General features: G+C 46.9%; 1 protein-coding gene across 2 annotated transcripts in view; it reads left to right on the forward strand.

The window, feature by feature from the left end:
• The window catches only part of LOC140424981 (zona pellucida-binding protein 2-like), a 159,140-nt gene that overhangs the window by 6,447 nt on the left and 139,508 nt on the right, over positions 1-13,185 (forward strand). For both annotated transcript variants that reach the window (XM_072508722.1, XM_072508723.1), the window contains exons 2-3: positions 4,816-4,989; positions 10,935-11,060. In XM_072508722.1, the coding sequence (XP_072364823.1) occupies positions 4,816-4,989; positions 10,935-11,060 (300 nt within the window). The remainder of the gene's footprint in view (positions 1-4,815; positions 4,990-10,934; positions 11,061-13,185) is intronic.

The raw sequence follows: 13,185 nt of genomic DNA on the forward strand, positions 1-13,185 counted from the left end.
CTTGGTGTGTCCCCAACACCCAGAGTGGAGGTCGAGAGAGCGTACTGTCTGTCACGCCCTGTTGTCTGTGATGACCATAAGACCATAAGACATAGGAGCGGAAGTAAGGCCATTCGGCCCATCGAGTCCACTCCACCATTCAATCATGGCTGATTTCAATTCCATTTACCCGCTCTCTCTCCATAGCCCTTAATTCCTCGAGAAATCAAGAATTTATCAACTTCTGTCTTAAAGACACTCAACGTCCCGGCCTTCACCGCCCTCTGTGGCAATGAATTCCACAGACGCACCACTCTCTGGCTGAAGAAATTTCTCCTCATCTCTGTTCTAAAGTGACTCCCTTTTATTCTAAGGCTGTGCCCCCGGGTCCTAGTCTCCCCTGCTAATGGAAACAACTTCCCTACGTCAACCCTATCTAAGCCATTCATTATCTTGTAAGTTTCTATTAGATCTCCCCTCAACCTCCTAAACTCCAATGAATATAATCCCAGGATCCTCAGACGTTCATCGTATGTTAGGCCTACCATTCCTGGGATCATCCGTGTGAATCTCCGCTGGACCCGCTCCAGTGCCAGTATGTCCTTCCTGAGGTGTGGGACCCACAATTGCTCACAGTATTCTAAATGAGGCCTAACTAATGCTTTATAAAGCTTCAGAAGTACATCCCTGCTTTTATATTCCAAGCCTCTTGAGATAAATGACAACATTGCATTTGCTTTCTTAATTACGTACTCAACCTGCAAGTTTACCTTTAGAGAATCCTGGACTAGGACTCCCAAGTCCCTTTGCACTTCAGCATTATGAATTTTGTTACCGTTTAGAAAATAGTCCATGCCTCTATTCTTTTTTCCAAAGTGCAAGACCTCGCATTTGCCCACGTTGAATTTCATCAGCCATTTCTTGGACCACTCTCCTAAACTGTCTAATAAATCTTTCTGCAGCCTCCCCACCTCCTCAATACTATCTGCCCCTCCACCGATCTTTGTATCATCGGCAAACTTAGCCAGAATGCCCCCAGTCCCATCATCTAGATCGTTAATATATAAAGAGAACAGCTGTGGCCCCGACACTGAACCCTGCGGGACACCACTCGTCACCGGTTGCCATTCCGAAAAAGAAAATTTTATCCCAACTCTCTGCCTTCTGCCTGACAGCCAATCGTCAATCCAGGTTAGTACCTTGCCTCGAATACCATGGGCCCTTATTTTACTCAGCAGTCTCCCGTGAGGCACCTTATCAAAGGCATTTTGGAAGTCAAGATAGATAACATCCATTGGCTCTCCTTGGTCTAACCTATTTGTTATCTCTTCAAAGAACTCTAACAGGTTTGTCAGGCATGACCTCCCCTTACTAAATCCATGCTGACTTGTCCTAATCCGACCCTGCACTTCCAAGAATTTAGAAATCTCAACCTTAACAATGGATTCCAGAATCTTGCCAACAACCGAGGTTAGGCTAATTGGCCTATAATTTCCCATCTTTTTCCTTGTTCCCTTCTTGAACAGGGGGGTTACAACAGCAATTTTCCAATCCTCTGGGACTTTCCCTGACTCCAGTGACTTTTGAAAGATCATAACTAACGCCTCCACTATTTCTTCAGCTATCTCCTTTAGAACTCTAGGATGTAGCCCATCTGGGCCCGGAGATTTATACATTTTTAGACCTCTTAGTTGCTCTAGCACTTTCTCCTTTGTGATGGCTACCATATTCAACTCTGCCCCCTGACTCTCCTGAATTGTTGGGATATTACTCATGTCTTCTACTGTGAAGACTGACACAAAGTATTTATTTAGTTCCTCAGCTATTTCCTTGACTCCCATCACTAGATTACCAGCGTCATTATGGAGCGGCCCAATGTCTACTTTTGTCTCCCGTTTGTTTTTAATGTATTTAAACAAACTTTTACTATCATTCCTAATGTTACTGGCTAGCCTACCTTCATATTTGATCCTCTCTTTCCTTATTTCTCTCTTTGTTATCCTCTGTTTGTTTTTGTAGCCTTCCCAATCTTCTAACTTCCCACTACTCTTTGCCACATTATAGGCTTTCTCTTTTGCTTTGATGCATTCCCTAACTTCCTTTGTCAGCCATGGCTGCCTAATCCCCCCTCTGATAACCTTTCTTTTCTTTGGGATGAACCTCTGTACTGTGTCCTCAATTACTCTCAGAAACTCCTGCCATTGCTGTTCTACTGTCTTCCCACTAGGCTCTGCTCCCAGTCAATTTTCGTCAGTTCCTCCCTCATGCCCCTGTAGTTACCTTTATTTAACTGTAACACCTTTACATCTGATTCTACCTTCTTTCTTTCAGATTGCAGATTGAATTCTACCATATTATGATCACTGCCTCCTAAGTGTTCCCTTACTTTAAGATCTTTAATCAAGTCTGGACCTTAGCAGGCGACCTCTGGAGTGTTGAGACCCGGAGGGCCCTGACTTGTTTTCAGTGTCCTGCTACGTGGCAGTGCCGCCTTCCTCGTCCTGTGGAGCTGGAGCTGAAGCGGTCACAGGAAAAGGGGATTCGGTTTGGTGGGACACTCCCGGAGTCACCTGGGTGAATGGTCACTGTGTGTGCACCAGCTAATCTTCTTCCCTGTGGGTGCCCAAAGGCCCCTGGCTTCCTCCTTGAGATAGTGGGGCAGCTGCAGTGAGTTCAAGAAGCCCTGTCGTCCTCTGGTGTTGCCACCAATGGATCCAAACAAGTGCCTGCACCATGGAATCCATGTCCTGGAACAGTGCAGAACAAAATCTTGCACCAAGATCTCCATTCTGGCCACCACCTGAGCTGTGTTGACCTCATTTTATTGCAGTGTCAGCAGAATCACCTCAGACATAAGGTGGATGGACACTTCCATTCTGTCTCTTAATCTGAGGAGTTTAGCTGACAACCGTTCCTGATTTCCCCGAGTTTGCCTTTGGAGCTCCAGCATTTGAAGCATGTCTGAGTGCAGAGGCTCGTCACCTGACTGGGACTCAGCAGATTCCCAGCCTCCACCAATCCTCTGAGTGCCGGCACCCTGGGATGTCCGGTCTCCATCTGCTGTATCTCTGAGAGTGTGATGTGTTCACCAGATTGTGACCCTGAGGCTAGTCTAGAACTAGGTCCCACCAAGTTGTGTGTGTCTGCACTGGTGGATGTGAGCACTGTGATGGTTCTTCAATATTGGGGTCCGTGAATCCCTCCTCTGTGCTGTTGTCAGGGCTGGAGTTGAGGATGTGGCTGGTGGACACCTGGGCTGCTTCCCAGATGTGCCTGTGAAAGAAAGGAGAGGTCATTAGTGCATGGAAAGAGCCTTTAGAAACAGGAGACATGACTCACAGCATTGGTGTCTCATGGGTGTTGCAGTATTGGATCCTCACTTGGTTTATTACTGCCGACCTCACCATCAGCACAGGAGCGGACAATGTCCTCCCCGGCCAGCTGGATGGCTCTGTCCTCGAAGTCCATGAGGACTGGTTCATTCCACTCATCATCCACATCATCAAATGCCTCAACAGCATTGAGAAGTCTCTCCGGGGAGGTGTTAGAGAATTTCAGGATGGATTTCTTGGAAGGCACCTCTTTCTTGTGGCCTGCGAAGTGTGGCTGCTGTGCACTGGGGCGACCTTTGAATGTGGCCCCCCGATGATTGTTGAGGTGGGGCAGGTGATTTACAGGCCCCTCCAGCGACTCGGCGTGAATCCTGTGGCTGAAAATCTTTCGTACCAAGTGCCACGCTATACAGCGGGAATCGCTGCCACTGGCAGGCTCAATGCCGCTTTTCCTGCCCGCCATCTGCAGTTGCCGATTTCTGGGAAAATCTCGCCCCAAGTTTTGAAGTGGAAATTGAGCTGGACTAAGATGGAGCTGCATGAATGGAAATTTGATTTGCAAGGTAAGAGAAGAGCATGAAGTTAACTATTGTATTTCAAAAGGAACATGTACAATTGGAGAAGATCGTAAATTAAATGAAGCAAAGTATTAAGTTTATGTTTATCCAAAAGTGGTGGACATAAAAAAATACAATGAAAGTCTGTACATTCTGAGAAAAAGAATATAAAACAATGGCGTTGAAGGTGAAAGAGTAAAAAAACATTTAAAGAGATGTTGATGACTGCAGGTAGATGTGGTTTGTGGTTATGAGATCCTGAAGTAATGTGTTCTAGAAACAGACCTGTGGAAAATAAGCTGCCATCACCCTCAGAGAAAAATGTTTGTGTCTGCAAAGCTTTGAGACAAGTTTTAGCTTCTCAACATCAGATAAGAGAGAGAGAAAAGCCTGTGTAAGATTTCCCCCATAGCAACAGTGGATTTGTGGTAATACTACTGGAATTTTATAGATTAGAATCTGAGTACTGTTGCCTAAAAGGGATGTTAAACTCTGAGTTAATTAAGTAGAAGTCGTTTTGGGAAATGGTTGTAAAAGTTATGTTAACTGTGTAAATGTATTGTGTCTTTAAGTTTCATTTTTTCTTTTTTTTAAATAAATGTTTACTTTAAAAAAATCTTTACACGTGGCTTGAAATTCTTTCTCCTGACTTCAGATACTTCTCATGAAATACAAATCGCAAATCGTGGTGGTAGATTGTTCAAGTTTCCCTCTGGTATTTGGGCAGCCTGGCACCTACCACCTGATAAAATCAGAATACCACTTCTCAGGAAATGACATGCCATAGGCCACTAAATGTCTACATTACTATTTAATAAGCTGTCTGATCTTTTCTGAATTATACATTTGTGTTCCAATGCGACTTGCTGTATTCAGTAGCTTTTCATTTTTTTAAATTTAAGAAAAGCTAAATGAATCATTCATGCTGTCCATAAATTCTGCTTTAGATGGTAATCTCTATCAGAAAAATTCTGAATGGCATTTACATAAAAGAACGTCAAGATTAAGGAGGGATGATGACAGTATATTACAGGGAATACTCGCCAGTTTACCAGATACATCATCACAAAGTATCTCAACACCCTTTACAGATCAAGTCATTGGTGCAGAAGGAGAAATTGGTAAGGTAAACTTGCATGATAAAGATAATGCTGAATTTTACCACACAGTCTTACCAAAGCATTGAATGAGCAAGTCAAAATATTTGTTATGTTTCTTGTCGGATTCTGGTTACAAATTCACTTAATTCAAATGTACCATAAGTTTGGAACTTCTCAAAGGGACACAACTTGAGAGAATCCTGTAAGACAGGATTGTGTTGAATCATAGAAAGTAGAATCCAGAAGGTTTGCGGCACAGAAGAAGGCTCAGCATGTCTACACTGGCCAAAAATATGAGACAACAAGCCTAATCCCACTTTCCATCATTTGATCCGTAGTCCTGCACGTTACAGCATCTTAAGTTCACATCCATGCATCTTTTGGATGAGATGAGGTTTTCTGCCTCTACCACCCTTTCAGGCAATTAGTTCCAGGCACCCTCCACCCTCTGGGCGAAAAATCTTGGGCAGGACTTTCCGTCCCGCCGCACTCGTTTTCCGGTGCGGTGCGCCCTGCCGGCAGCGGGATTTTCCGTCCCGCCATCCAGCCAATGGGGTTTCCCATTGTGGGCACCCTCACCCCGTCGGGAAATCTGCGGCCGTGAGTGCGCTGCTGGCAAAATGGAAGATCCCGCCGATGGAGAATTCATCCCCTTTCCTCATCTCCCCTCTGAATCCTTCGACCAGACACTTTCAATTTATGTCTCTTTGTCACTGACCTCCCTTTTGCTTAAGCAAACTCTTACTTGTGACAAGTGAACTTCAGGAACCTTGATCTCGGAGCAGACTGAAGAAGCATAAATTAATGATGGACCAAAATGTAATTTTAAAAAAATAGAAAAAATAACTTGCATTAATGTAATAGTTTTTCATATCTTCAGGATACCTTAAAATACTTTGTAACCAATGAAATATTTTTAAAGTGTATTTGTTGTTGTGTAGGTAATTTGCAGTAAGTAACAGGAAATAAAAATAAATGTCAAATACCCTTCAAACTGTACAAGTATCCTTTGGGCGCAATTCTCCCCCAAAATTTCTAAGTTCATTTGTGGCGGGTTTTTCAGGGAGTTTCCCGCCGGTTCTGCCGGCGAATTCCCCACCGCTGTTCAATGACATTTATTCACTTGTTTGGGCCCTGGGGAGTTTCTCACCTGTTTAGACCACACTTAGTGGATGCGATTCTCCGACCTCGTTACGCTCTCGCTCAAGCGAAACGAGGCTGGTGAATAGCGGGGGAGACCAAAAACAAGAACCGCGCCAGGCGCCAAAAAGCTTGCAATGCAACCGGCCCGCTCCCATAGGCGAAATCGGGATCTTGCCGTTGTGTGGCAAGAAACCAATTATCACCACTTAAGCCCAATTTCCATACAATTAACGCCCCATAGGCGTCCTCTGGGGGCCCTGAGGCCGGAGGACGCCGGCACACTTGTCGACGGCATATGCACAGCCGCGCCGGCCTGTCCCGTGTGCTGACTATAAGATGATTAGTATTCCTTTTGAAAAATGTGAACCTGGCAGAAGGGCTTCTGTGTGGAGCCGAGGAGATAAGTTGCCATCTTTGGACAGAGGCAAAGAGCCTGGGGGTGCTGGGATTGACGCCCCTGTGCTCGGTAGGCGGTGGGGGGCCCTCGACAGAGGTAGGCCACCATAAGAGGGTAGGGGGGAGGAGCTGGGGGGAGGGGGTCAGTCGCTTGCTCCACCACCATGCCAACTCATGGATTGTGTCTAACCGTTACGGGGTCTACCCCAATGACCACCCATAACCCCCGCTGACTGCTGAGGCCTCTGGGTGTGTGGCTGAAGGCTATTTCTAATAGGGAATTGGCAGTTGTGATTAAGTGAGGACGTCACACATCCCAAGTGAATTCCCAAGGATGGGCGGGCCATGTAGCATGTGGGAGTCATTGCCGAGCATCTTAATCACACTTTGATGCATGGACACTGCAGCAGCCAACATCCGAACACCCAGGGGATGGGAGTGAGCTCCGGGGACATGTCCACGGCCGGAGGGTGGGTGGGTGCCAAGGAAGAGGGAGATGCCTGGAGAGATGGGCCAAGGTTTGGAGGTTAGCCCGCATTGTGGAAGAAAGTGACAGTGCTTCATAATGGTTGTGCATAAGGGTATTTAATATGTAACACAAGTCCCCACTTGGTGCTGCCCCCACCCTCCCCACTCTCACCTCCCCACCCCCCTAACCCCTAACCTACACCCCCCCCCCCCCCCCCCCCCCCAAACACCTCCCCGGGTGCCCTCAGTGATTCTCAATGTGGTTGGCATACATAGCTCTACCACTAGTTTTGCTCTACCACTATGTCTAGGTGTCTCTCCAGGATGTACGTCTGAGGTGGAGGCAGCCAGCTGCTTACCTCATCCCGTGGCCTTCGATGCCCCTGGCGGACGTCCTCTGGGGGCTCTGAGGCCGGAGGACTCCGGCGCACTTGTCAACGGCATATGCACAGCCGTGCCGGCCTGTCCCATGTGCTGACTATGAGATGCAGCCTCTTCAGAGGGGTGGAACTCGGGGGAGCTGGTGGCCACCGTCGCTACTCCATGGACGCGCCCAGGTTGGCACCCAGCGCCTTTTCCTCCCGTTCGGTGTCCATAGGGCCCTGTGGTTCACCTTGGGATGGAGGGGAAGCTGGTTCGAGCCCCGCCTGCCCCTGCATCATCTGGCTCTGCCAGCCTTGGCGATTCCCATGGTCTGCACCATCGTGTCAATGCCCTCCGCAATGCTCCTCACTGACTGAGCCATGCTCTGCAGTGCCTTGGCAATGCCCACCTGCGCAGTGACTGAGCCATGCTCCGCAGCGGGACATGTCCTGCAGAACCTCATCAAGGTCGGCTTGGTACTGGGTGACATCCCACAGCGAGTTAGACAGGCTGCTGAGACCATGGCCGTCACTGACTGCGCAATGCCTTGGATACCTTCATTAATGGTGCTAACGTCATGCACAGGCTTTCCACTGCAGTAGCAATCCTAGCAGTGTTGGCCTCGGTGCCATGCATTACCAGCGCCATCTCCTGCGCCCGTAGCATTTGGGACTCCTCCAATCGGCTATGGATCTGCTGGAGTGTCGCTGACATCTCCCTCTGAATGTCCCGGATGGTCCCTATCGTCTGCAACAGCTCCAGGAACCTCTGTACCACAGGCTCAGCATCAGGCTGGGACCCAGCTGAGTCCTGGGATCCAGCAACCCCCGACTGCTGTCTCGCCTGGGGGTTCCTGCCTCCATCTGATGTGCATCAGCAGCAGTGTGGTGTTCAGCAGATTGTGCCTCCGAAGCCTGCCCACTAACATTTCCCACTGAGGTGTGTGTATCTGTGCTGGTGGAGGACGGGATGAAAGCTGTACTACGACTATTATGGTGGCATCCTCGGAGCTCTCTTCCAAGTTGGTCTCCTGGGAGACTGGAGTAGGTGCCACCCGAGTTGGGCTGTCGTTGATGGCTGGAGGACCTGCAGGAGAATGGACATGTGGTTAGTGGGAGGGATGGGTCAGTCAGTAAGGCAATAACAACTCACGTTTAACAGGGCGGCATCCGCCAGCCTCCGCGTGGGTGACTGCCCTATCCTCAGCCACCCGTCACTTCCGGGGCACGCTCCTCAAAGGAGGTGAGGATTCCGAAGTCCGGCACCCCTCCACCCGTCTGGGCCCTTTCCTGCTGATTATGGGAGAGCTTTTCCTGAGGAGACACAGAGAGGGCTTCGTTAGCCACACGCGTGGTTCACAGTGGTGGGAGGGTGTGTGTAAATGGATGGTTGGGGGGGTTGAAGGGGAGGGTTGGGATCGCATGGAGAGTTGGGGGATGGATTCTTGTGGGGGTGTACAGGTCTCGGGGGCAGGGGCATTGGTGTCTACTCACTCGTGCTGCCCAGTGTAGGTTCTTGACTTTCTTTTGGCACTGTAGGCCGGGGGCATTGGTGTCTACTCACTCCTGCTGCCCAGTGTAGGTTGCTGGTTTTTTTTTTGGGGCACTGTAGGCCAGTTCTCCTGGTCACATTCCCCGAGCTCACAGCTGCCGCCACCTCATCCCAGGCAGCACTGACTGCCCTATGGCTAACCCTCCTGGACCCTCGGGGGATCACGACATCCCTCCTGGCCTCCACTGCGCCTAGGAGCCTCCCTAGGTCAGCATCCACGAATCTTGGGCCTGGTCTCCTCGGCGCCAATATTGCAAGTTCGCTGGGGTTGGCTGAGTAAGTGCATGATATCTAAGTGCCCTGATATCTAAGTGAGCTTGTTGGTCCCCCACGCCCCCGCCCCCCACACACATGGGCACTACCCAAACCCCCCATGTGAGGACACCCCTCTATGGGGTCCCTGGGGGCCCGCCCTCTTCAGACCACTCCAAGCCCCCTGACAGTACCCCCCCCCCCTTCCAGGACCTCCAGTCTTCAACCCTCCCCCCCAACTTCCCAGAGGCCACTAATTACCTGCCCTGCACACCTCTACCCTTCTAACCCCCCCCCCCCTCCTTTCATGGGCATGGCCACCCCTCAGCGCCTGACCCTTGGCAGTGCCACCTGGGCACCCTTGCTCTGGCATCCAGGCAGTGCTCCAGCCAGCTTGGCAGTGCCACTTGGGCACCTTGTGCCAGATGGGCAGTACCAAGTTGCCCACTTTCCAGGGGAAGGACCGGGTCCACCCTGCACTGTCCCTGACCATCCAGGGGCCTCCAATGGTCCCAATGGCCTCCAGATGTTCTTTTGGACCAGCACTGATCGACGCGAGGAGGCCGGAGAATCGAGGGAGGCTAGTGTATCTCGGGTAGGTAGGTCTTAAGTAAGTTTACAACCTACTTCCGTGAGCGCCGTTCGGTCCACCCTAACCCTTGGATGAGTCTGCACCGGTCCTTACAAAGAGCACCCTACTCAAACCCATGTCTCTACCCTATCCCCATAACCCAGTAACCCCCACTGAACATTTTTAGACACTAAGGGGAATTTAGCATGGCCAATCCACCTAACCCGCACATCTTTGGACTATGGGAGGAAACTGGAGCACTTGGAGGAAACCCATTTTCCAGAGCTTGGTCTGAGGCTTTGTGTGCTGTGGCATTTCAAGTGCTCATCTAAATACTTCTTAAATGTTGTGAGGATTCCCGCTTCTACCACCTTTTCAGGCAGTGAGTTCCAGATTCCAAGCACCCATTGGGTGAAAAAGTTTTCCCTCACACCCCCTCTAAACCTCCTGCCCTTTAACTTAAATCTATACCCCCTGATTATTGGCATCTCTGATAAGGGAAAAGGTTCCTTCTTATCCCCCCTATCTATGTCCCTCATAATTTCAAACATGGCAATCCCCGCTCAGCCTTCTCTCCTCTAAGGAAATTAACCCCAACTTACCCAGTCTCTCTTGATAGCTGAAATACTCCAGCCCAGGCACCATCCTGGTGAATCTCCTATGCACCCTCTTTAGTACAACACTTATTTCCTATAGTGTGCTGTGCAGAACTGCACACTGTACTCTAGCTGTGGCCTAACTTGTGTTTTATACGGCTCCATCATAACCTTCCTGCTCTTGCATTCTATGCCTCGGTTAATAAAGGCAAGTATCACACATGACTTCTTAACCACCTTATCTACCTATCCTGCTGTCTTCAGGGATCTATGGACAAGCACACCAAGGTCTCTCTGGTCGTCTGTACATCCTTGGGTCCTACCATTCATTGTGTAGTCCCTCTAGTGCAGGACGTCTAGTTATTTGTCTGCACTGTTTACCTTGCGAACCCTCAAGGGATTTCAGCCCTTGTAATGCAAGTAGCCTAGGCCTATTTGCAGTATTCAAAAACAAAAATTATCTGAAATGCAAAACAACCCAAGAATTATGTTCTGATGAATTGGTGATCAAGGGTTTTAAACTGAATGTAGTTTTTAATTGGTCTGTGAAGCCTACTTTCTCTGACAAGATCATGAATATATTAAACTAATCATGAATTTAATTTATTTAAATCCTTTATTTCTAGTTGCAGTTTTCTTCCACGTTTACTCTGTAGGCCAGACTCTTCAGTGCCTAACAAAGGAACTCTCATCCCAAAGTCTTGTGGATCCAAAGTTTCAGTGGATTGGTCCAAATGGATTAATTACTAAAGGTATATATTTGTTTTGCAGAAATATCATTCTCATCCTTTATTTTCACTTTCAAATCATCGGCAACTGCTGGAATTGTTTTCCCCAATGTGTAATGGTCAACATTTGCATCCCTGGCTCTTTCTCCAGGATAACTATGTGCATTTTTTGTCAACAGTTTCAAGAAAAGCCTGACAAGTAAAAGCTTTTGGTCGCTTTGTAAATGGAATAAATTAAAGATAGCTGACATTGTGACTCTTTCTGTGCTCAGCGTCAAAGAGGACGGAAAGCCCATCCATCCTTCCCATTTTGCTTCCAAAAGAAAAGTGGTATTAGGTTGAATAAATTATCTGAAATTGCCTTTTTACTATCCAAGTATGCAGCAGCAGCAATGTTTATTTTGGTTTTAAAACTGTACTGGATAAGTAAATGCACCAATTTAAACACTAAAATGCAGCCATCTTCAATTGACAATATTGGCCAGCCAGTCAAGTAGGTTAAATATTACCTTATGGAAATTACACTTTGCCCTAAATATCAGTCAATGAAATCTGTTTCCTCCTGGACTGAATCACCTTTGTACAGACAAATATAGACTATTTGAGGTCACAAAGGTGAAGCTGGCCCTACTATATCTATGTAATTCCATTAGCCAAGCATTGAAGATATCCACAGATCAACTCACTACAGTCATCCCCATAAGAAACAAAGGAGGTTTCAGCTTTGTCATATCTGTACAATACATTAAAATCTTATCTACAGTGCTACATCTTGTTGCCATGCTTTTTCTATACTTCTGTTTCAACTCTTTGCCTGAATAATTCTTACATCCACGTTTATGATTTATACAGCTTTGTGATAGTTATATTGTTGTAGGACCTCAGTTTTTTATCTCCCAACTCCACAGCCTATACTGCAGAAAAATCTTTATGTTCCAACAAACTCTTGTCACTGCTTTCCAAATTGCTATTTTTAAAAAAACATTGAATTATATATAATAAAAAGATACCAAAGTGTGCTATCAAAATAAGGAGAGTGTAATATTTGAAAATGGTTCAATTAACCAGAACCTCAAACCATGCTTGACCTGAAGATTATGTTTCATCTTGAATCCCCATATGCAATTCCACACAGGTTGACGTATTTGCCACGTGATATGTATTTAAGATTTGAATTAAAATGCTACCCCTACAAGATATCTTTAGTAAAACTTATATCTATCGTGCACATAAAAGTACACTTTCAAATTATTTTTATTGTATGAAATGTCTAGTTATCAGCAGAATTTAAAATGCCACTGCTGTAAACTGGGAGGCAGCCATGCAATCCTATCTTGAGGTGGGTATTACACTATTTCATGCTGTATTTGCATTTCACTGTCAAGAATACTTGTAAAGGCATTCAGGGATAAATATTCATCATTGCCAGCTGGGCAGTAATCTGTCACTGGATCACCTGACTGTTGTACAAATTAGCTGATTTTCAAAAATGTAAATGTTGATTCTGTAAAAGACCGACAATCTGCAACCAGGCAATGAAGACTAAAATTTATTCTGTGGCACTAATGTGCTCTGGCAGCATATCTCAGGTGACAGACTTTTAAGTTATTTTAATGTGGATCTCTGCTCTGGTGTTACAGTGTTCTGCTGACTGCAGTCATTGCCAGTCTCTTTTTAAAAATTAAAATCTCATTTCATTTCTGTCTGTTCAAAGATTCAGCAAGTGATGATTTTCCACTTGTTGATTTCTCCATGTCACCGAGTTCCTAATCTTAGCACTGCTGCTATTGGGAAGCATTGCCTACCCACATGAGAGACAATAACACCAGGAGAGTCCATCTGTAGTTATGGTTGCACACTTTCAAGTAACTAGTTCAGGATAGCGTTGGCTGAGGCCTGGAAACCATTCACCTGTTTGTCCTCTGACCCACAGCATGTATGTGGCACAGAGGTACTGGAATCATTGATGAGAAAAATATAATGTTAGTGTAGTTTAGCTGTGATTCATTGCTATAAATCCGAATTCAATTTATAGCGTAGGTTTCTCTGACAAAAAGAATAAGGTACAGAGCGACAATTTTGTTGTATCGCTGCTCATGCACCTGTTATTTCTTCATTGACCATTGTTGATTTAACCGCATGTGTTTGT

This window comes from Scyliorhinus torazame, chromosome 6 (genome assembly GCF_047496885.1).
Source record: "Scyliorhinus torazame isolate Kashiwa2021f chromosome 6, sScyTor2.1, whole genome shotgun sequence".
Classification (NCBI taxonomy): domain Eukaryota; kingdom Metazoa; phylum Chordata; class Chondrichthyes; order Carcharhiniformes; family Scyliorhinidae; genus Scyliorhinus; species Scyliorhinus torazame.